This window comes from Ursus maritimus, unplaced genomic scaffold, assembly GCF_017311325.1.
Source record: "Ursus maritimus isolate PB19 unplaced genomic scaffold, ASM1731132v1 scaffold_19, whole genome shotgun sequence".
Lineage (NCBI taxonomy): Eukaryota > Metazoa > Chordata > Mammalia > Carnivora > Ursidae > Ursus > Ursus maritimus.
Genome location: NW_024424341.1, coordinates 36166330 through 36190267, shown reverse-complemented (window position 1 = coordinate 36190267; position 23938 = coordinate 36166330). Strand labels below are relative to the sequence as shown.

The following is a 23938-nucleotide window of genomic DNA, read 5'->3' as shown; positions in this document are numbered from 1 at the left end:
GCCTGGGAGCAGCACAGCTCTGACCAGGGAAGGGATGCCATCATCTCCTGGATAGACCCCAGACACATAATGGGAGCTCAGTAAATCTGTGTTGGGTGGAAGATGTGAAAAATGAAGAATACGTAATGCAGTTGCAGCCAAGCGAAAGGGAGGCAATGTCGGCGCTGTCTAGGACCCCGCCCGAGACTGATTTCTCCCCGTCTTGCCCTCACCCACCCCCGTGCAGGACATCTCCAGCGATGCCCATGCCCTTCAGAGCCAGGGGCCTGCCTCCCCGCCACCGCCACCGGGGCTCCTGCAGCCCCCTGAGTCCGCTCCTGCCGGGCCGCCTGCCGCCGCCCTCCGCCAAGGGCCTTTACTACCGCAGGGCCCGCAAGGTGGGCGCCCTGGACGCCTCCCCGGCCGCCGACCTGAAGAAGGAGATCCTGGTCAACGTCGGGGGCCGGCGGTACGTCCTCCCCTGGAGCACGCTGGACGAGTTCCCGCTGAGCCGCCTGAGCCGGCTCAGGTTGTGCCGGAACCACGAGGAGATCGCGCAGCTCTGCGACGATTACGACGAGGACAACCAGGAGTTCTTCTTCGACCGGAGCCCCAGTGCCTTCAGCATGATCGTGAGCTTCCTGGCGGCCGGCAGGCTGGCCCTGCTGCGGGAGACGTGCGTGCTGTCCTTCCGGGAAGAGCTGGCCTACTGGGGCATCGAGGAGGCCCACCTGGAGAAATGCTGCCTGCGCGAGCTGCTCCGGAGGCTGGAGGAGCTGGCCGAGCTGCGCCAGCAGGGGACGCTGCACCTGCGGCAGGAGGCGCAGCGCCCCGCGGGGGACCCCTCGCGCTGGGGGGTCTTCATGCACTGGCTGCGCGAGACGGTGGAAAACCCGCGCTCCGGGCTGCCCGGCAAGGTCTTTGCTTGTCTGTCCATCCTCTTCGTGGCCACCACCGCGGTCAGCCTGTGCGTCAGCACCATGCCCGACCTGAGGGCCGAGGAGGACAAGGTGAGTGGCCCCTGACCCCCAGGGGGGGACCCACGAGACTTAGGGCCTGTGGAAACGTCTAAGCACCTTTTGAAACAACAGAAAAAGGGATTGTTATCTAGCCTGGATTGGATGCATTTTTAGATCAGTGCAGTTGTGAAAGATGATTTTTAATTTAATTTTATTTTATTTATTTTTTTGGAGGAAAAGACCCATGGAGTGCCGAGGGCCGCAAAAGTCATGAGGTGGCTCTGCCTCATAGTGGACTCGGTATTAACAAAGCTACCCCTGGTGTTCACCGGCCAGGCAGGCCCGGCTTGTCTCTCCCAGCTCTGTGACCACAGGCAAATTGCTTCACCCCTCTGAACCTCAGTTTCTTCCTCTGTAAAACGGGTAACATCGCCGTGAGGGTTCACACACTCAGTGCTCTCATTATGTGTTTGAGCAGCTGCTATGCGCCATGCACTGTCCCTGACCCAAATCCCTGCCTCCTTGAGCCAACGTTCTCGTGGGCATCCCAGCTCCACGTTCAGGTGGAGAAAGTGAGGCACGGGGCCTTTAGCTTTCTTAGAGCTACAGAGCAAAGATGCAGAGGAGGGCCAAGACTCCTCCAGGTTACTTGGCTCCTGAGCCTCCCAGTCAGTCTCACCGGATGGGGATAACTCAGAGATGAGTTAACTTCTAAGTGACTCCGCCCCAGGAGGCAATAGCAGAAAGGTTTTCTTGCTCACTCCTGGGAGACCCCCAGGGGCCAGGGAGTCTGAGAAATGAGATAAGAGCTTAACATTTCATTGGGAAGTTTATTGCAGAGCTTCGAACTGAGAACTGGATTTGTTTCCTAATTGAAAATGTTGCTCCCGTCCTGTTCTACATTCCTCCATGGCTCCCCATCACCTTAATTATGGAACTTACACTATGGCAGATGGAGGGAGCTGATAAATAGAACACATACAAGATAATGAACGCTGCGTATGGCCCATGATCGTTGTCAGTCGACAGAAGTTCCTTTCCCTTAAAGATATATCCCAGGGCAATACGGTAGGATCAGAGAACTTTCCAGAAAGAAAGGACTTAGATGGAGAGCCAGCCCCTGCCTCACACAGGGTATGCTCTCAATAAATATTTGTTGAATAAAATCTACTTTGTGCAACCTATAAATGTTTTGTCCTAAAGCAAACCAACCAAAACGTTTCGACTTTCAAACAGCTTTTTTTTCCCAAGGGGGAAGACTCTGGCTCCAAACGGAGACATAATTTTATCCTTTAGCACCAAATCATGTGATTTAAGAGCCTGCTTGTTCACAGAAATATTTACATTTGGGCACTGCAGTAAAAAATTAAGACAAAATAAGTGGCTTCTGTGCCCCGCCCCCAGAAGGGTGCCCTTGATCCCAGCTGCTGACAAAGGACCCCTAGATTTCCACAAACCTCTTCCTCGGGGATTTCCTGGAAGCCAGGATTTAGACTGTGCAGAGGGACAAGGTCTTTTCAAAGCCTAATGCTTTGAAAATTGCCCAAGGTTTGAACCCAGGCTTGGCTGACGGGGTACTCAGGAGCTCAAATCAGGGGTCACTGGGAGGCCTGCAGGACCAGCAGCCCCAAGTCTGGGCTCGGGAGCCAGGCTGCCCTTTGCTCCTAGGATAAAAGGGGCCAATGGCCACACCCGGGGTGCATCTCTGTGTTTTCACCTTGTGGAAACCACCTCCGTGTGTGCTTGCTGCCTGGAGAGAGGCTGGGAGGTGCTGCCCTCAAAAAAAGTGTGTTTCCCTGTTTAGAAGGTAATCTAGAGAACTGGGAGGCTGGGAGGTGGCCTTTGTTTTTTTCAAGACTGCACCTTACATTTACATAAAAAGACAATGTTCTCTCCAGCACCAAGCCTGTCCGATATTTCGTGTTTGCCCTCGGGGATGTTCAGCTGGACAGATGCTTCTGGGGGCAGGCTCAGCCAGGACACACCTGGGGGCCATGTGGTCCTGGGGGCCCAGCAGCAGCTGCTCAGATGAATTAATGCCACGTGGGTGGACAGACACGTGGGGCTGGGACCCACAGACCTCCTCCATCAGACATGGTGCCGCACTGGGTGGCAGAGACAGCTTTCCTTTTGCCTTTTCTTCTACCTTCTACCAGCAGCTTCCCATGCAGTAAACTTGGCAGTTGGCGAGAAGGGTCTGCACTGGAGGTTGGTAAATTAAAATGGAGGAGGGAGGAGGCGGTGTAGACAAGAAGGACCATGCCAAATGCCTAAGCACCTCCCAGGTACAGCCAGGCTCTACTGGTTTCCTCGGAAGAGCTCATCCCCAAAGGGAAGAAAGAACCAGTGCTTGTTACGTGCCCTTCGCGAGGGTGGCGTTTGGCCGACGGACTTAATCCTTGCAACAGCTTGGGAAGTGGGTGCTACTACCACCCCCATTTCACAGATGAGGAAACGGAGGCTCAGGCAAGTTTTATCCCTTTCTAAAGCTCACAGTTAGTTACGTGGCAGAACCGGCATTTGAGCTCACTTACCAGCTGGTTCTAAAACCTGACTCCTTAGGATCACACAGCGCCGGCTTTCAGGGCTGGGCTGCTCTGCCCTCTGGTCTGGACACTCAGCCCGGCAACACTCGGCGTTTCTGAGGCCGCCAGGGTTTGAGAAGCGCATCCCTGTCCAGCGGGAAGGTCAGAGGGCACGTCCTCTGGGTTTGAATCTTGGCCTCACTTCTCATGAACTCAGTGTTCTCGGGAGAGTCACTTAACCTGTAGGAGCCTCAGTTTGGTCATCTGCAAAATGGGGATGCTCCCAGCCCTCTTCCCCTGGGGCTATGGTGACGATTAAAAGAGTAATTTGCATAAAGCTGATGCGTGAGAAGCGCCTAGTACATGTCAGTCCCACCAGCATTCGCTTGTTAGGTCCTAGTTGACAGGAGATCACAACATTCACCCTTCCCTTCAACAAGCTACGGAGTGCCTACAAACGACATTCTTCTAGGTGCTGGAGACAATCAGACCAATTTCTTACCTTCCTGGAGCTCTTATTCTGACCGTCCCTGTTCCGTTTTTCAATTGAGGTAGAATTCATGTAACATAAAATTAACCACCGAAAAGCGAACGGTTCTGTAGCATTTAGTACATTTACAATGTTGTGCGGCCTCCACTATCAGCTTCCAAAACACTTCCATTACTCCGTCCCACTAGCACTCACTCCCCGTCCCTGAGCCCCAGCCATGGGCAACCACCACTTGGCTTCCCGCCTCCGTGGATTTCCCTATTCCAGACATGGCGTGCAAATGTGGCCTTTTGGGACAGACTTCTGTCGCTCAGCGTGGTGTTTGCAGGGCCCGCCCATGCTGTGGCTTGTGCCAGTGCCCCGTCCTTATGGCCCAGTGATAATCCATGGTCTCTACATGCCCCAGTTTGTTTATGCCATCATCCAGGGGTGAGTGCCGCCGTTTCTGTGCTTCCGTCTGCCTGTGTCCTCTGTCATGACTGTCACCCCTGCCATTCATCTCCAGCACCCTTTCCACGTGGCCCCTGCCCCGGTTGGGCAGCTCTACCGGTCAGGTCCCTTCCCTCCCTCTGGGGGAGGCCGAAGCTCATGGCCGCTTCGACTGAACACCTGCTGCATCTCTCTCGAGGCCCCCCTTCCTGTCTGCTGCTCCCCAGATCCTCAGCGGCTCAGGTGCGCGTGCACCACGGCAAGGAGCCGGAATCTCTAGCTCCCTGGTGCCAAGTTCAAATCCCAGCACCGCCGCTCGTCCGCCCTCGGACGAGCCACGCTCTTGCTCCGTGCCTCTGTCTCCTCACCCACTCGGAAGCTGGTGCTAAGGACGGACCGGCCCTATCTACACCGTGCCCCCGCCAGCACGAAGCCATCCCTGGCCGTGTTTGTGCACCCTTTGGGACTCAGCTCACGCCCCTGCAACCCCTCTACCTGCTCGTGCGCTTTGCTCATCAGCCTCTCCCGGCTCCGTGGAGCCCGAACGGCAGTGGCCGGGTCGGTGGCCGGGTCAGCAGCCAGCCACTCAGATGTCTTCTCTGTTTCATTCTTCATTCAGTCGTGCGCTCAGCAGACCCTTCCCGAGCGCCGCCTCTGCGCCGGAGCCCCAGTGGTGACAAGGACGGCCATAAACCGCCCTCCACCCGCCAGCTCAGCCTCCGCTCCTTTCTCCTCCACTTTAGATTCTAGTCCTGCCCCGGAGGCGGCTGGGGGCGTCGGGGACCTTGCTGTGGGAGATGCACACTGATTACAGCTGCGCAAAGCGCTTTCCCTCCTGTCTGCCTGGGGTTTCAGCATCTGGCTAAGGGCCCGGGGAAGGAAGGCACAGGCAGATTTTTTAAAGACCAGGTGGAACTTGTGGGGCCCCTCCTGGAGCGATGCCGTCCTTGTGTGGGTGCAGCATGTCACCCTGTGGGGTACAGTTTGCACCTCCCTACTTTTCATGAAAACCTCATGCAAGAGACAGCCTCTCCTCCCCGGCCCCTTTCATGGATTGTGAACCAGGACCATAAAGAGCTGCGTCGCTCTCAGTCACTTCCCTGTGTTCGGTGACATTTGGTGATTGCTTCAGGGAATTCTTCTTAACCCGGCTTTTTGGTTTTGTGGTTTTTCCCCCCTCCAGCTTAGTCTGCCTATATCCGGGCCAGCAAGGAGTAGTCCCCGTTTCCTGGACAGGACCCACTTTTCCTGACTCACGGTAGTTCACCTGGCCTTCCTGCTTTGTCACGCTTCCCTGTCTCCATGCCCAACCCTCTGGCCCACACTTCCAGAGCCTCTGTGTCCCAGGGCTGGGGAGCAGGGTGGCTGGGAGGGGGAGGACAGGGAGGGGCAGGAAGGGGCATAACGGAGGGGAGAGAGGGCAGAGAGAACTGGCTCCCAGGGAAAGGAGAAGCCGGGAAGAGGAATGAGTCAGCAGGGCAAGGAAACAGCCCTGGACCAGAGGCCAGGGCCAGGGCATGAATTCTCAGGCAGAAAGGAGAAGGCCTGCGCTACTGAGTGCTTGGGAACCAGCACTGAGGTACCAGGAGGTGGGAAGGGGCTGATTCTGGCCTTATTTCCAAGTTCCTATGGTGTGAGGAAAGCTCCAAGGTCAAGACCTTGGCCCCAAGTCCTTCCCAGATGGTATTTCTGGAACTGGACCTTCTTGCACCTGCAGCATCCTCGGGGCAGCCTGTCCAAATGGGCCCCCAGGGCCAGTGGCCTTGCCCTCGGAAAGCCCTGCCCATCCTCTGACCCCAGAGCCCTTCAGAGCCACCTGCTCCCAAGCTTTGGGAAAGGGATTGGGGCAAAGTTGTGGGACCTCTCAGGGCCTCACCCAGCCGACCTGGCCAGCTCAGACTCAGGCCCTGGCTTCTTTTTTATTAAGGCATAATTCACATTCTAATATGCACCCTTTCAAAGTGCTCACATCAGGGGTTTTTAGTGTACATGTGTGCGACCATCACTTCCGTCCCAGAGCATTTTCAGCCTCCTGCAAAGAAACCCTGCACCCACTTCCAGGCGCTCCCCATTCTCCCCAGTCCTCCCAGCCCCTGGCAACCATCCACGTACTTCTGTCCCCATGGGTTGCCGTCTCTGGACATTTCCTATACATGGAATCATGCAGCACCTGGCCTTCGGTGTCTGCCAGAGGTTGTCAAGGTTCATCCACGCTGTAGCGTGTGTCAGTCTTTCCTCTTTAGGACTGAATAATATTCCGTCGTGCGGATAGAGCACATTTTGGTTATTCATTCATCAGTTGATGGGCATTTATGTTGATTCATTTCTGGCTACTGTCAATAACGCAGCTGTGGACATTCATGGACAAGTGTATGGGTAGATGGACGTTTTCAGTTCCTCCCGGTCTATACCCATGTAGAATTGCTGGATCGTATAGCAAATGTGTGTTTAATTTCAAAAAAAAATTTTTTTAAGATTTAGTTATTTGGGGGGGGCAGAGAGAGAGGGAGAGAGAGTCATAAGCAGACTCCGTGTTGAGATCATGACCTGAGCTGAAACCAAGAGTCAGGCATGTAACCGACTGTGCCACCCACACGCCCCACGTGTGTTCAATTCTTTTTTTTTTTTCTAAGATTTTATTTATTTATTTGACAGAGACAGAGACAGCCAGCGAGAGAGGGAACGCAAGCAGGGGGAGTGGGAGAGGAAGAAGCAGGCTCCCAGCGTAGGAGCCTGATGTGGGGCTCGATCCCAGAACGCCGGGATCACGCCCTGAGCCGAAGGCAGACGCTTAACGACTGAGCCACCCAGGCGCCCCACGTGTGTTCAGTTCTTGAGGAACCATCAGCCTGTTTTCCGCAGCAGCCGCACCATTTACGTCCCCACCCGAATGCTGGCGGTTTAACTTCTCCACAGGCTCACCCACACTTAGGACCTTCTGTCTTTGTACTCCCGGCCTTCCTAGTGAGTGCAGATGGCATTTGATTGTGGTTTTGATTTCCGACCCTGATTTGTTTTTGAACTTTTCGTGGTGGAAAATGCCAGGCATTTACAAAGTAAATGGAATACCGTTGAACCGCTGAGGACCCGTGACTCAGTTTCCACAATGAATCACCCTTGTTCTTTCTCGCTCCCCTCCCTCCCCACCCTGATCGCTTATTATTACTGTCTTCATTTCAGTTTGGTTTACAGTTTTATAGGGAAAACGTACGTACGCTGAAATGCACAAATCTTAGCTGGACGACTGAACAATGTCGGACACCCGGGTCACCCACACTTCAGTTCAGTGTAGGAAATTCCCATTTCCCCCGGGAAGCTCTCTCATGTTCCTTCACGGCCGATCCCTACCCACCCAGAGGTGGCTGCTGTTCGGTGATTTTGTCCACCATCGTGAGTGTCACGTATGGTGACACAGTGTGCATCTCCTTCTGCGTCAGGCTGTTGTGGTCCCACATGCTGTGTGCGCCCCCCACAGTGGGCCGTTGCTCACCCCCTGGTCTTCACAGGTCTGACTCGCGTCCTTCCCTGCGTGACGGAGTCAGAGCAGACTCTTCCCGCTGGGGACAAGGCCCACCAGGAGGGTGATACCCGTCCCGGTTTGCACAGGACCGAGGGGTGCTGGTGACCTGGGACTTTCTGTCCTCAAAGCAGGAAAGTTGTGGGCAAACCAGAACTAGTTGTTCACCCTACTGACAAAATACCACCAGAAGCTTCCTCAGAGAGAGAAAAAGGAAGTTTTTAATGTCCCTCCTATTTTTCTTCAACCCTGGCTGGCCTGGGAATTCTTTCCTCGGCTCAGGCCCCATTAATCCCCGCTGTGAACGCGGCATTTCTCAGAGGACCAGGCCTGGGCGGGTGGTTGCAGGGCTTGAGCAGAGGAGCGATGCAGGGCAGTGATGCGGCCGAGGGCTTGCTGCAGGGCAGGGAGGTGGCCAGCAAGCCAGGCCGGAGGGAGGCGCGTGCCGCGAATAGCCAAATGCCTGCACCAGAGGCAGAGGGAAGACCCGCAGAGCCTGCCGGAAGTCTCAGGAGTCACTTTCTCGAGCTCTTGGGTCACTGGTCTGGGAAAGTTATTCCCAGGCTCCCGGAAGTCCTGAAGCCAAGGGCAAAACTGCCAGAATGTCAGTGATAAGAGTGGCCTTGTAGGGCCAATCTGGCCCAGAGTCTGAAAAACTTCCAGGTGCCTCTGAGTCAACTGGAGGGCTTGCCAACATGCAGATTCCTGGGCCCTGTCCATTTTGTGATGAGAGCCCAAGAATCCACATTTGTAACAAGCATTCTGGGGAATTCTGATGCAGGGTGTGCTGAATCAGCTATGAGAAATACTGCTTCTGTTCCCACCTCTTCATTGGAAACTGAAGCACAGAGAGGAGCAGTGACTACTGCAAGGTCACACAGCAAGTCTACAGCAGGACTGGGGAATCAGGGTCCAAAACTCCTGAGCACTCCAGGATTCTGAAGCAAACCCCAGGTGGTTGTGGCAAAGACCTCTCATGTGTTGAAGAAGTTCCTCCCCTTCCTGTACAATCCAGCAAGAGGAGAAGGGTATTGTTGTCCTTACACTGACCGGGCAGGCTATGCCTGTAACCAGAGAATCATCTCACACAGAGAGCTACAGCGTATTGTGCGCCTGTAAGCAGCTGTCTGCTTACTTCTATATGCCTCGTTTCTATTCACCACCCCTCTCTCAGGGTAGAGAACCACAGATCCAGGGGGGCGATCCTAGGGTTAGTCTTCAGAGTAAGTGGAAGTGTGAGATTTGAACCTGAGTCTCAGACATAGACAGGCACATTGCGATGGGAACAGAACACCTGTTTCTCTTCCTCCGGCAGCCAGACAGAAAGAGCGTTTCATTTCAATTCAGTATTCCTTTGGGCCCAAGCACTGGAAATAATTTCTTTTTCCACTTCAGAGGTTTTTAATCCAAAGAAAACTGCAGTTGTCAACATCTTGCTTTTCATTCAGGCAACTGGCTTTGGCCATTCCTTCACTCATCCATTATCATATTATATATATATATATATATATATATATATATATATATATGTAATATTTGGACTCAGAGTTCTCAACCCTGGCTTTGCATTAGAATCATCTATGGGGGCGCCTGGGTGGCACAGTGGTTGCCGGCTGCCTTTGGCTCAGGGCGTGATCCCGAGCGTTGGGATCGGAGCCCCACATCAGGACTCTCCACTATGAGCCTGCTTCTTCCCTCTCCACTCCCCCTGCTTGTGTTCCCTCTCGTTGGCTGTCTCTATTCTGCATCGAATAAATAAATAAAATCTTAAAAAAAAAAAAAAGAGGGGCGCCTGGGTGGCGCAGTTGTTAAGCATCTGCCTTCAGCTCAGGGCGTGATCCTGGCGTTATGGGATCAAGCCCCACATCAGGCTCCTCCGCTATGAGCCCGCTTCTTCCTCTCCCACTCCCCCTGCTTGTGTTCCCTCTCTCACTGGCTGTCTCTATCTCTGTTAAATAAATAAATAAAATCTTTAAAAAAAAAAAAAAAAAAAGAATCATCTATGGGACTTCTGGAAAATTCTACCACTCAGATCAACCTCAATCAACTACATTAGAATCTGAGGTCCTGGCCCAGGCATCAGGGGTTTTTCAAAGCCCCCATGTGATTCTAATGTGCAGGCAAAGCTGAGAACCACTGCACTAGACCAGAGCTTCTCGAACTTTGATGAGCACACGAATCACTAGGGGGTCTTTTTAAGAAGCAAATTCTGATTCCTTAGGGATGTGGCGGGGCCCAAGATTCTGTGTTTCTTGAAAGTTCTCAGGGGAGGCTGATGCTTTCAGTTCAAGGACCATACTTGGAGCAGCACGGTGGCTAGTGGAATTTGCTCTTAGGAGCCAGGCAGGGGGCATGAACCATGCCAACAGCAAATCCGCAGCAGCCCCCACCTAGCTGCAATCTCTGGAGGGAAACAGACTGCATGAAAAATTGCAGTCATGTATCACAGGGCTGCACCAGGGACACGGGAGCCGTCTCTGCCGCACGAGCCAAGCTCCCAGAAACGACACCTGCTTCTCTATGACTTTACCCCCAGAGCCTGGGAGCCTGGCACAGGTGAGCCCTCTGTGCATTTTTGTTGGACGAATGAATGAGGGATGGCAGGCAAGGAAGTTACAAAATAGCATACAGTGGTGAGAGAACATCTGTGCTGCATGTGAGCTCCGGCAAAGTCATCTCACTGCTCGGAACCATGTCCTGGACACAAAATGGGGTCACACTGCCTGCTCACAGCACCAGTGTGTGGCGTAAGTGACAGCACTAGAGCAGGGCACAGTACACAAAAGGGGCTGATATTAGTGAAGGTGAAGGTTGGCTGCTGTAACAAAAAGGCACCAAGAGAGAATGGCTTTCAACAAAATAGACGTTGGGGCTCCTGGGTGGCTCAGCCGGTCAAGCACCCACTCTCGACTTCAGCTCAGGTCAGGACCTCAGGGTTGTGAGTTGGAGCCCTGCGTCTGGCTCTGTGCAGGACGTGGAGTCTGCTTGAGATTCTCTCTCCTTCTCCCTCTGCCCCCCCCCAAACAAACAAACAAACAAAATAGATGTTGAATTCTCTTGCAAAGAGGGATCAAAGTGAGTGAGCAGCTCTTACCTGAGACCCAGGATTGTTTCCGCCTCCCCGCTCCATCCTCTCCTGGGGCACTGGTCCAATCTGTAGGTTCTAAGCTGGGTTGCAGGGCCATGTGCGTTGTCCCAGCTGACAGTGAGGAAGAGTGTGTAGGAAGTCAGGCCAACATCCTAAGTCCTGGAACAGGAGATAGCACATCGTTTCTGTTCACGTTTTGTGGGTGCGTTCTTAGTTTTTTGGCCACACCTCGCTGCCAGGGAGGCCGTAAGGGTGGTCCCTGATCTAGCTGGTGGGCCATGTGCCCAGCCACAAATTGAGAACTATATAAAAAGGGGATTTGGGTGGACAAATGAGAGTCTACAGCACATGGAACTCAATCGTGACAGATGCTAGATAATACACAAATACAGAGAACAACGATATAGTATGTACGGAATTCATACAGAATCTACATTGATACATACGGGTATTGATATTGATGTCAAGATCACTGTGGATACATGGAGTCGCTTCTCGGCATGGCTACTCCCCCTTACCCGGCGCGGCTGCCCACCACCCTCATTCTGCATTTTGTCACCTCCCCAGGGTGAGTGCTCTCAGAAGTGCTACTACATTTTCATCGTGGAGACCGTCTGCGTGGCCTGGTTTTCCCTGGAGTTCTGTCTGCGGTTTGTCCAGGCCCAGGACAAGTGCCAGTTCTTCCAAGGGCCCCTGAACATCATCGACATCCTGGCCATCTCCCCGTACTACGTGTCGCTGGCGGTGTCGGGTGAGCCCCGGGAGGACGGCGAGAGGCCGGCGGGCGGCTCGTACCTGGAGAAGGTGGGGCTGGCGCTGCGCGTGCTGCGGGCGCTGCGGATCCTCTATGTGATGCGCCTGGCCCGCCACTCGCTGGGGCTGCAGACCCTGGGCCTCACCGTGCGCCGCTGCACGCGCGAGTTCGGCCTGCTCCTCCTCTTCCTCTGCGTGGCCGTCACCCTCTTCTCCCCTCTGGTCTACGTGGCGGAGAACGAGTCGGGCCGCGTCCTGGAGTTCACCAGCATCCCGGCCTCCTATTGGTGGGCCGTCATCTCCATGACGACGGTGGGCTACGGAGACATGGTCCCGCGCAGCGTGCCGGGCCAGATGGTGGCCCTGAGCAGTATCCTGAGTGGGATCCTCATCATGGCCTTCCCAGCTACGTCCATCTTCCACACCTTCTCGCACTCCTACATGGAGCTCAAGAAGGAGCAGGAGCAGCTCCAGGCACGCCTCCGCCACCTGCAAACGGCCGCCTCGACCAGTGAACGCGAACTTCTGAGTGACGTGGACGACCTGATCCCAGAAGGAACCGCCCTGCCCACTAAATACGTTTAACTCAAAACCCTTCATGAAAAGGGCAGGACCGCAACCCATCATCCTCAGCTGACCTGGCTGGAGAACACCAGGGTGTAGACTGTCCGGTGGGATGTTTCTAGAGCCCCAGGAGCGCTCCCAAACCTAGGAGGGGCCCAAGGCCACGGGTGTTTGCTTGCTGTGATTCTTGACCCCACCGGCCACCACGATTCCGGCTGACCTCATCGATGCTCCTTTCCGTTTCCTCTCTCTATGCCTATCACCGAGCACATCCCCTGTCATCCCCTGTTTCTGTTAGATCAGCCATCCTCCACTCTTCTTCCTCCCCTGCGGTCTTCCACACCCCAGGCTGGGTTCCAGATGCCCACAGAACCGAGCCTAGAGAACTCCATTCCTCCCTAGAGACTCTCTTTCCAGGGCCACCCTACCACCAGGAACTGGAGGGGCCAGTCACAGCAAACCCTTCTGATCATATCTCCCCATCCAGCCCTATGTCATGGGCTCCCACAGAGATCAATATGTCCTCTTTCCACTCTCCACTGCCAGTGGCATTTTCCTAATGCCACTGCCTCCTCTCCAGCTCTGGAAGCTCTCAGCCAACTGGGCAGATCTGGCCTTTGTGTTAAACCCCACATTGGGAGCCGGTGGCCTACCATCCCTCCTGCTGTGCCTGGGACCTGGGCGGGAATGCCACTTGTCAGCACAGCAGGCCCTCCTTGGCCAACTAGACTCTTAGTGGGACATTCTCCAATTAGCCAATTCTTAGCCTTGACAGAGGTTAATTCTTGCAGGACACTGCATCAGCCCTTGAGAGACCCGTTCCTGCTGCTGGGTCCTGCAGCCCTGCAGAGACCTTGGCTTTCCGCCCTCAGCTAAGCCACCACGGATGCAGAATAACCTCGGTGCAGAAATGTGGGCCGCCCAAAGATCTGCCCCTTGCTGCCTCTCCAGACCAGGCCCTTGATCCCAGAGGGTCATCCCTCCACTTACATTTAAATATGTTTGTCTAGTATCCATTCATGAACAGATTTAGTCCTTTGCATCCAACGGAAGAAGCAGAAGCAGGGCCAAGTTGTTCAAGATACAAGCCGTGTGTGCTGAGGCCAGAGCAATGACTCCTGAGCCGGAAACCTGGGAGGGATTGAATGAGGAGGGATGTTTGGGAGCTGAAGCTGGAAAGGGGTAGGGATGGGAAGGTGGTGGGCTCTGAGGACTGAGCGGAGGATCTGGACTTTCTGGTAGATGCTGGAGGATGTAGGAAGCAGTGGCTGGACTGCAGGTGTGGGTGTAGACGGTCAGGCTGCATGCTGGGAGACCGGCGTGGGACAGAGAATGACCGAGCACCTGAGGTAGGCTATGAGGGCCTCCCGCCTCGTATTATTAGTTGTACAAGGAGTGCCAAGTCCTGGTGTCTCATCTTTGGTTCCCCAGGAGGCCACACCTGGGGGAGGCCTCGATGGCACCTTCCATGGGTGACACAGCCATGCACGTTACTATTGGCTGGAAATCCACCGCAGAAGGTGCACTGGGACACGGATGGGGCACAGGTGGTGAGGCAGTCAGGGATGGGTGATCTGATGTCATTTATGTGTGAGCACGTCCCCATTTCATCCCTGGGGACAGCTTGCCTGCTCTTCATTCATTCAGCTAGTATTTAGTGCAGGCCACTATGTGCCAGGCTCATGACTTCCTCTGACTGCAACACCACGCATCACGCCAGTCTCTGGCCCTGGGGAGCAGCGGCACCAGCAGCTGGCTGCAAGCTAGCCTCACCTTGTGGGCAGCCCTCATTCCCTTTGACTCTTCCAGGTGCCCTCCCGGCTGACGGGGGTACGTGTCTCCATCCCTCTCTACCCCCAAAATCGCAGGTCGACCCCAGTCCTTCCCACACTGACATTTCACCGAGGAAGCTCTTTGCATAGTGGCCTGGTGGTCACACACAAGGGAAGCCCCTACCTCATAAAATCCCCACCCCGTGCCATCTGCCTCCGGAAGTGAATAGCAGAGTCTCATGAGCTTTGGGTGCCCGTGACCTGGGTGCTCACTTAGGCCGAGATTTTCACTCTCTGTGTGCCCTTGGCTGCCTTCCTTCTGTCAAGCGTGGGGCTTTGGCTAGATCTGTGATTTTCTGGCTGGAGCTCCAGCAAGACCCTCGGGGCTGCTCTGTGGATAGAAAGCTCTGCATCCCAAGATTACACATTTGCAAGTGGTGATTTGGAAAAGAATGTGAGAATTTCTAGACGCCCTCCCACCTCCAGTCAGGGCCCCTTGAGTAGAGGTGGAGAACTCACCCCAGAACCAAGGAACAATTCTCGACAGCCAGCGGACCCACATCAGACCCCACACCTGGCCGTCTCTCTTCTGATTGGAGGCCCCTTTCCTGTGCTGCGTGCCTGGCGCAGTAATTCCTCATTGCAGCTCTGCCCATCCTGTGAAGCCTTCCATGCAGGCATCTGCTTTCTCCTCTGGTTCGCATCCCAGCCGTCTGAACCGAAGTGTGCCAGGACTGGAAGAAAGCTAGGTAAGCCCACCGCCAACATTACGAGGCTCTACGGTGTCTTAATACATGCCCGCTGGAAATTCTACCAAATTAGAAGTGGAAAATTGGAATTGATTGCTTGCATGTGGGGCTTAATTAAACGCTCTATTTTTTTCTCCCCCCAGTAATAGCCCCAGGGACTGGTCTAAGCAGAATTCGGCTAGCCGGCTTTCCCCTCATGTTGATTGGATGGGATAGGGATGACAAGCGAGTTGCTAGGCGGTCTCTTCATCCCCATTGGCTGAAAGGAGTCTTGCCAGTCCCTGAAGGGCTTGTTTTCTCTGAGGTCAATGAGCATGCCTGCAAGGAAAGGTTGAAATTTTCTAGCCGAAGGCAAAGAGTAAATGGCCCTTTACTTCAAGCAATTTCATGGCGTGTCATAGATGTGGCTCCCACAGATAACTTTGTTGTTGTTGTTGTTATTTTAATTGAAGTGCAGTTGACACACAATGTTACATTAGTTTCAGGTGTACAACATACTGATTGAGCAAGTCTATACTTATGCTGTGCTTACCACAAGAGTGGCTAACATCTGGATAACTTTAAAATGTTGGTTCACCATCTCTCCAACCAGAGTTGAGCCCAAGAAGTGACTTGGGGATGGATGGGATAATTCTTCCACGCAGGCAAACGCGGGTTCCACGCACTGACTCTATTGGGATGGCCTACAGGACTTGAGAAATCAGTAACTGGACTGCTCATCAGAAAACAATCTAAGCAGCGAGTTTCCATGGGGGGTCCATGAACCTCTGGAGATTATGTGTATCTCAAAGTGAACGGCTGTGAAAAAGGCTACAGCAATTGTTATCAGATCCTCAAAGGAATCCATGGCCCCTACAAAAGGATAGGAATTTATGGAGTAAATCACCTGTCATATTTCAGGATGAGGGGACCAAGACTCAGAGAGGGAAAGCTACCTGCCCAAGGCTACACAGCCAGTTTACTTAGAACCAAGCATCCTGATTTCCAGCAGGATACTCAGCTCTTAGGCTCTTCACAAAACAGTGCCCAAGCCCTCAAAGAAAATATCCAAGACGAGAGTATAACAAGAACATGACTTTGCCATGCTACCCTGAGCAGAGTAAGCAGGGTTGTCTTGGGGTATCTCCCGCACCAGCTCACCCTTCCTTCGTCATATCACAGTGGACATGGCGACTGATTTCACTGGCCCTTCCTTTTCGCACTGATCCCATGGGGAGGTTGGACCAGGTGGTTATTAAAGTCCCTCCGGGCTTGCACAGTATGTGGTTCTGGGAAGCCGAGTTCACTGCAACAGTCTATGCCATGGAGGGGCAGGTAAGAAACCAGCAAAGATGTAAAACAACAACAACAACAACAACATGGTCCCTGACTAGCCACAGAACTGCTCCCTGAGCAAAAAGCACCAGGTAGTTCAAGTTTGAATAGAAATTCACTAAGATCTCTGTCCACCAGCTCGCTGCTCCCCTCCTACCCCCCCACCAGGGCTCCTCGCCGCCACCTGGGGCCTGCAGGTGCCGGGCTCAGCGGCTGTGCCCACCCGCGCCAGCGGCCTGCCTCTCACCAGGGGCACTGAAGCCCGCCCCACTCTTCCTCACACTGACATGCTAACAGTGGGCAGCGCTTACCGAACGATTACAGCGGCTGTTTTTTTAACATTTTGTTTGGGAAACGTCAAACACAAAAAGTTGCAAGAGCAAAAACAGTGCACGTGTGCAATTACCTGAACACAGCTTGTGGGGTTTTTTTGTTTTTTTGTTTTTTGTTTTTTAAAGATTTTATTTATTTATTTGACAGAGAGAGACAGCCAGTGAGAGAGGGAACACAAGCAGGGGGAGTGGGAGAGGAAGAAGCAGGCTCATAGTGGAGGAGCCTGATGTGGGGCTCGATCCCAGAACGCCAGGATCACGCCCTGAGCCGAAGGCAGACGCTTTAACCGCTGTGCCACCCAGGCGCCCCAACTCGTGGTTTTTTTTAACACATTCCACCACTTGCTTTGCTTAGTCACTTACTTAAATGGTTTTTTTAATTATATGTAAATAGTAGATTTTTCTGGACCATTTGAGAGTAAACTGACTACATCACGGTCCTTTTAGAGCTTTGCTTTTAGAACTTTAGAACGTAGGGGTGCCTGGGTGGCTCAGTCAGTTAAGTGTCCTACTCTTGGTTTTGGTTGAGGTCACGATCTCGGAGACGTGATTTCAGGGTCCTGGGGTCATGTTCAGCGGGGAGTCTGCTCCAGGATTCTCTCCCTCTGCCCCTCCTCCTGCTCATGCTCTCTCTCTCTCCCTCTCAAATAAATAAATAAATCTAAAAAACCCCAACAAAACAAAACAACTTTAGAATAGCACTAGAAGGTCTGTCCGAAAACCATCAGTCCAAGAATTCTTAGCAGCAAGTTCCCACGAGGGCCTGGGAGCGTCTGCAGGTGACAAGTAGGAAAGCATGTATGTATGTGCGTTTCAGATGTCACATGTCCAGTGATTTCTTTGGATTCTCAAAGGAATCTGTGATTCACCCCCCAAAAAAAATAAAAGGAGAAGAAGCTCTAAGGTAAATCCCCCACTTTGTTTTAAGATGGAGGGCCAAGGAGACCCCGGAATACTTTGGGGGGGGTTCTCCCTCCTAAGAACAAGGGTGCTCTCTTACAAAACCACAGGACAGTTATCAACATCAGCACACTGAACGTCATGCAATATTTTAATCTAACCTACTGTCTGTTCCGATTTTGTCAGTTGACCTAATAACGTCCTTTACAGCTTTTCTCCCCCCAGCGTTGGCTGGAAAAGGCATTTATGCAGCCAATCTCTTTAGCCTCCCATAATCTGGACTGTTTCCACAGCCTTCTGTGGAATTTCTGACGCCGAAATCTTGGATGAATATAACACTTGCTTTTTAATAGAACGTGCCTCTTTCTGTGTCTGTCCCATATCTCCTCACGTGCAAATGGAGGCTCTGAGTCCCCAGGCAGCCTCAGCATCCCTGAACTTGCGTCCCTCCCACCGTCACATCTGGGGGCGCCATGCCCCTTATTGATGATGTGTGTTCCCTTGGTTTGGGAGGTGACCCCAGGAAATGCCGGCATGGGAATGGAGAGTGAGAAAGGGAAGGAGAGCCAGCGAGTGCTGCCTGGGCCCAAAGGCATTCAAAGAGAAACAAAATTAACCCTGATCATGCAGGCCAGATAGAATGTGCCAGAAGGCCAGGTGTGCACAGGCCACCTCTGGGAGGAGGAGAGAGTGTCCCCCTTGCAGATGAACTAGTCCCTGAGGCTCAGAGCAGGACTTCTCTCTTCACCAGGGACCAGGAAGGGCCCCTCTCGTGCCCTTCCCTGACCTTGTCAGCTGGGGAGCAGCCTGGCCCGAGGATTCTTAGAGTCAAAGAACCTGCCCATTTTACAAGTGTGGATGTGAGGGCTCCAGGAGGGGATGTGATGTGGCAAGTCACACGGCCTGAGTCATCAAAGCCAGGACCGCCTACCCAGTGCCCTCAGCTCCCGCCTCCCAGTCCTCGGTGGCACCAGCCCTACCAGGCCTTTGACATCTAACCAATGGGGCACCTCCAGGAACAGAATATCGGTTAAAAATAAAACAAAGGGCTGTCCTTGAGAGCCCTGTGGCTCCCTGGTCATCTGAGGGGCCCTGGCTGAGGCTGTGCTCAACCAACCCCGCCTTGGCGGCAGCCTGAGAGAAATAGGACGTGACTTTCATAACTGACCTTTGCTCTAAGCGGGACAAAACCAAGGGCAACTGGAAACAGAATGAATCCAGGTGCCCCACGCTAAAATTAGCCAATCTTGCTGTTCCAAAGGCTTCCACTGTAGTTGGCCAATGACCAGCTTAAAGTAAGATCCCCTGAGGAGCTCAGCAGTGTCACCTTCCTAACTAAGCTTCGGGGCTCCCCTGCCCCCTGCAACTCTGAGAGAAACATTAAACAATGTTAAAAAGTGATGTTGTGGCCTCTCTGCTATATCGGGGCAGGTCTAGTCCTGGGTGGCCGGGTGAGGGGTGGTAGGGGTCAGGGGTCATCCACCCCTGCGCCACAGCCAAGGCCATTCAGAAGCTGGGAGGGACAAGAGTTGGGTTCTGGGGCAGTATTTCTTACGTGTCTGCCATGTGCCTGATTTTGTTCCAGCACAGCGGAGAGGGCGGCTAGCACGACAGACGCTGGTGTGGCTCTGAGTGGAGGGGAGGTGGGGAGGTAGGAAGTCAGGCCACAGAGAAGTCCAGAAGGACATGAACGGGCCAAGCATAGCTTATGTTAAGTCCTGGGAAGGAAGAGGGCAGTGGGATGACGCCAGTGACCTGGGGGCCTGTGGGTGCCAAATGTGGACTGGCTTCTGAGGACGTCTGACTGGTTCTCCCAGATCTTTGGGTTCCCCCAGAAGCAAACCCTGATTCAGGGTTTTACATGCATGTGGTTTATTTGGGACATGATCCTGACAAACACTGGCTGGAGAGAGAGAAGTGAGATGGAGAAGGGAAGGCAGCCCATCCAGGGTGTGGGATCAAGCCCAGGGGAGACTGGAATTCAAGCCTGTACATACTCCAGTTCTCTGGGCAATGCTCTACCAGGAAAACACCAAGCACTTATTGTATGAAGGTCAATTTCCCTCTTATCCAGACTCCTGTTCCAGTGTCCTGACAGGCACAGCTGGAACACTTTCTAGGACATACCCATAAATATCAGTTAGGAGGGGCTCCTCGGTGGCTCAGGCGGTTAAGCATCCAACTCTTGATTTCGGCTCAGGTCATGATCTCGGGGTCATGAGATCGAGCCCCTTGTTGGTCTTCGTGCTGGGCATGGAGCCTGCTTGGGATTCTTTCTCTCCCCCTGTCCCTCCCCATCCCCGCTCACTCTTGCACTCTCTCACTTGCTCTCTATAACCAAAACGAAAAAAAAAATTAGGAATGTTTCATTTCCAGTTACAGGAAACCCTAGTCAGACTTCATTTAACAAGCAGACAAACAAAAGGACACTTACTGGCTCTGATAACTGAAAATTCAGATGGAGTCAAGTATGGTTTGCTCCAGGTGTTTGACCAATGTCATCAGTATCAAACAAGCTCAGATTCTCTGCATCCTCCCTCTGCCTCCCTGGGTGTGTCAGTTTCACACCCCAGGCTCCCCTCATGGCCACAAGATGGCTGCCCAAGCTCCAAGCCTCACACCCTCACTCCCCCAAGCCCACAGAAGAGAGAAGCCTTTTGCTCCCAGCATCCCAAGCATGTGCTTTCATTGAGTCTTACTGGCTGAGCCGCTTATGGCCACACCCCGGAAACAACCGCTGTGGCTACGCTGATTGGTTTACCTGGGTTGGGGCTCACCCTGGAGCAGAAGATAGGCTCAGTCCCACCCAAACCATGTGGCTGAGAACAGGGAGGGTGATTTCTTTTCCCAGAAGAAAATCAGGCACCCTTTCAAAAGAGAGAGAAGGAGGTGCGGGGGAGCAACTGCATCATTCTGGACAATCACAGGCTCTGGGGGGTGTTGGCCGCATGCCACTTTCTGCCCCATCACTTCACGCACCCCTGGATGCTCACAGCACCCTCTGAGGAAGGTGCTAATATCCCCATTTACAGACAAGGCAACCGAGGCACAGGGAATCTAGGTGAATATCCCAAGTCACCTGGCCGTCAGCAATGGGTTCAGGATTCAAACCCAGCCTGGCTGTCTCCAGACTTGATGCTCTTCATCTCCACTTTCTACTGCCTTCCTGAAGCATCCATACACATGCATTCCCACTGGGCCATCTCTCACTACAGAAGAGACACTAAGATCTAATCCTCCCTGCACAATGGTATTCCAGGGCTAGGATATTTGGTTTTTAAGAAGCAGGGCCTGGCGGACCAGAGCCCTGGGCTCTGCTCTGGGTCTCACACCCTCCTCACCAGCTCAGCTCATTGGTGGGTTTCAAACCCCTGTTCAAAAGCCCCCAGTCTCCAAGAGGCTCCCCTGTATCAGGCCCTGGGCCGAGACTCTATGCACCATATTTCATCCACAAAGCGACTGTGTGGGGGAGGCCGTGTTTACCCCCCTCTTACAAATGAGCAAACCGAGACACTAAATGGTCCCACAGACAGTAAGGCCAGAGTTGACGTTCAAACTCAGGTCTGCTTGTTTCCGGGGCCTGTCCCTGCGTTACCCACCACACCGACATGCACCTTGAGGCTGTCCTTTCCCTTCCTGGGGCCCTGGGGCAGGGGCTGCCATGGGCTTGCCGGCATCTGGTTCTTCTTCCACGTTTCCAGCTTCCCTGCAGGGAGGGGAGCCAAGGCCAAGGTTCTGGTCAGTGGAATGTGGTGGAAGGGGTGTGTGCTACTTCCCCTCCTGCCCCTCACTCCACAGGCCCTGCAGAAGCAGAGGAATATTCAAAGGCTTAAGGCAGGGGTCAGTAACCTACATCTGCCCCCCTCCTGTTTTCGTAAATAAGTTTTATTGAAACACAGCCTGGCCCCTTCCTTGTCTGCAGTGCTTTGGGGGCTATAACGGCAGAGGCGAGTAGTTGCAACAGAGACTGTATGGCCCACAAGGTGGAAGTGCTGACTTTCTGGCTCTCTGGAGAAGGGTTGCTGGCTCTGCCCTGAGAGGGGGGCCACGAGACGGAAGCAGCGGATCCTGCATCAGCAGATTGTACCAGCAAGAGAAGAGCGTCTCCAGAGTCAGCCGCTGAAACTGCAGGGCTATTTGTCACAGCATTGGGTCCACCCTGTACCCCGTGTCCTGTAGAAGCTTCTAAAGGCATCCTCAGGCCAGACATCCACCCCAACGCCTGGCCGCTGGCCCTGGCGGGGGCAGGGAGCTTGTGTCTCTGGACCATGCGGCTGGCTCTAGTGATCTGTCACTCTGGGTACAAGTATGTGCACCCACAGTGCATCAGCAAATCCCATGGGGAAAAACCCACGCCGGCTTGGTCTCCCAGAGCGGCGCTGCCATCCACGCGCGTTGTCTTCTCAACCAGTATCGACTCTAGGCAATGAAATACTTTCGCTTCTTGATGCCCTCAGAAGAGCTGTTCTTAGAGCCCCCTGCCGCTGCCCTGGCCCATTTCTCCCTTCAGGGACAGCCTGGCACACAGTGGGTGGCAGCAAACGTGGGGGTCCCCACCTTCCCAGAGCCTGATGTCTTCCCCTCACCTTTGCAAGCACCCCCTCTGTATGCCAGCCCCCATGCCAGCCCCAGGGGCAAGGAGGTGAGCCCCGGGGCACACTCACACTCCCTCCAGATTCCCGTGTCCGTCCACCCCTGGGGCGAGGCATGGCGTGTGACTGCATTTGGACCAGTGGGCACGTGAGCACAAGTGACGTGGGGCACCCTGGCTCAGGTCCTACGAGGGGAGGCTGCCTTCTCCTGAGGTCAGGATGGGGGACAGCCATCGGAGGACCTGTCATCTCCGTCTGCTGAAAGCCCAAGTGTGTGGCCGTCTTTGTCACATCATCTTACGGTGTATGCGGGGTTTTTAACCCGCCATCACGCCTCCAAGCTGCGGGGCGCAGTGACTCTCCCTAACCTTTCGCTAGCTCTCATTCACTGCTCTGCAGAGCAGGGGGGAAAGGGCCACAGTAAAATGGAAAATGTCAAATGTCAAATGTCATCTGAAACCATCTTTGAGAACGGGGTTTCTATTCTCTCCCTGGAGCCAACTCCTGTAAAGGGGACATCCTATATAATTCACTTCCCCGTCAATGCTTGTCTGTCAGGCACCTTCTATATGGGAACCCACCCCCCCATCCCCCCACCCCCCCGCCACCAAGGAGATGGGGAGAAACAAACCAGGGGCCACCTCCGGGAGCTGGGAGCCAGACAGGCCTGACAAGGGCCACTGCCTGAAGTCCGCCAAGATGCAGGAATGCAGCTCGGCCGCCTTCCCCATCCCGCCACCGCCACCGCCACCCCACAGGCCACACATCTGTGGCTGACTCATTTGCCAGATGGGGACACTGAGGCTTGGGGAGGTGGCGTGGCCCCTTGGCCTCCAGGCCCGCCCTTCTGCTCAGTGGTGGAGACCATGTTTGGAGGGACAGCTTGGTGCACGGGGTGCTCAGGAAAGGTCCCCAGAGCTCAGAGCGGCAGGAAGGGAGGAGGGGATGGCCCAGGCTTCCTGGAGGAGGCAGCCCCCTGTGACTTGTGCCCAGCTAGATGACATCACCTCGCAATTTAAGTATGCTGTTGCTGGCAAAAAAACACACCCGCAGGGGATTAGGCCAGGAAGACGTCAACAGACTCTCCGTTTCAAAAGCAGCCTTCATCATTGTCCTTCAACATAAATAAGCTGAGTCAAGCGGACGAAGGAGTCTGTGTAATGAGGACTGTCTTGGGAGGAAAGGATTGGACAGGCAGATTTATGCACGGTGGGGACAAATATTCCTTACTTGGCAGAACACAGCAGAGTTAATGTCACTTTGAATAACTTGTTTACCCAGTGATTATGTGATGAATGAATATCAAAAGGCTCAGTGCTAGCAGCCGCAGCGTGGGCCGGCTGTGGCGGTCACCACTGCAGCACGGAAAGGAAATCAATGGAAATTATCTCCCGGGGACAACAACGTGCAATAAATGGGCTAATTAATAGGATTGGGAGTTTTAAAAATCCTCTCGTCCCTGAAAAAAATCAGCAAGAGAAATCATTACTTCAAAATTGGCCTGAGAAGTTTCTTTCAGAGAAACAACAGCTAGCGGTCAATAACCCAGCTGTGGACTCAGATAAAACCATCAGCGCCTCCCTGGCTTTGGAGACCCTCCCTCCCCCTCCCGGTTCAAACTTCCCTCCCCTAATCCTCCCCCTGCCACCCCCCCTTGCACCTGCGCATTCCTGAGCACCTGCTGGGCCAGCCCAGAGGCAGCCCCTCCTCTCCCCTCCTCCTTCCAGTCCCTTCTCCCTTCCCCTCTTCCCCCTTCTCCTCCCTTTCCCTCCCCCCTCCTCCCCCTCTCCCCATCCCCTTCCCCTCCCTCCCTCCCTCTTCACCTCCCTCCTCCCCCTCTTCCCCTTCCCCTCCCTTCCTTCCTCCCCCTCCCTTTCTCCCTCCCCCTCCTCATCCTCCCCTTACCCTCCCCCTTCCCTCCCCATCCTCCCCTCCCCTCCCTCTCCCCCTTCCCTCCCCCTTCCCTCTTCCCATC

General features: G+C 54.0%; 1 protein-coding gene across 1 annotated transcript; it reads left to right on the top strand.

Moving 5' to 3' along the window:
• The first annotated feature begins 239 nt into the window (after nucleotides 1-239).
• On the top strand, nucleotides 240-12325 carry KCNG4 (potassium voltage-gated channel modifier subfamily G member 4). The gene is made up of 2 exons (XM_008689789.2): nucleotides 240-989; nucleotides 11555-12325. Exons 1-2 carry the CDS (start codon nucleotides 240-242, stop codon nucleotides 12323-12325), a joined length of 1521 nt encoding a protein of 506 aa, XP_008688011.2.
• Nucleotides 12326-23938: the final 11613 nt, after the last annotated feature.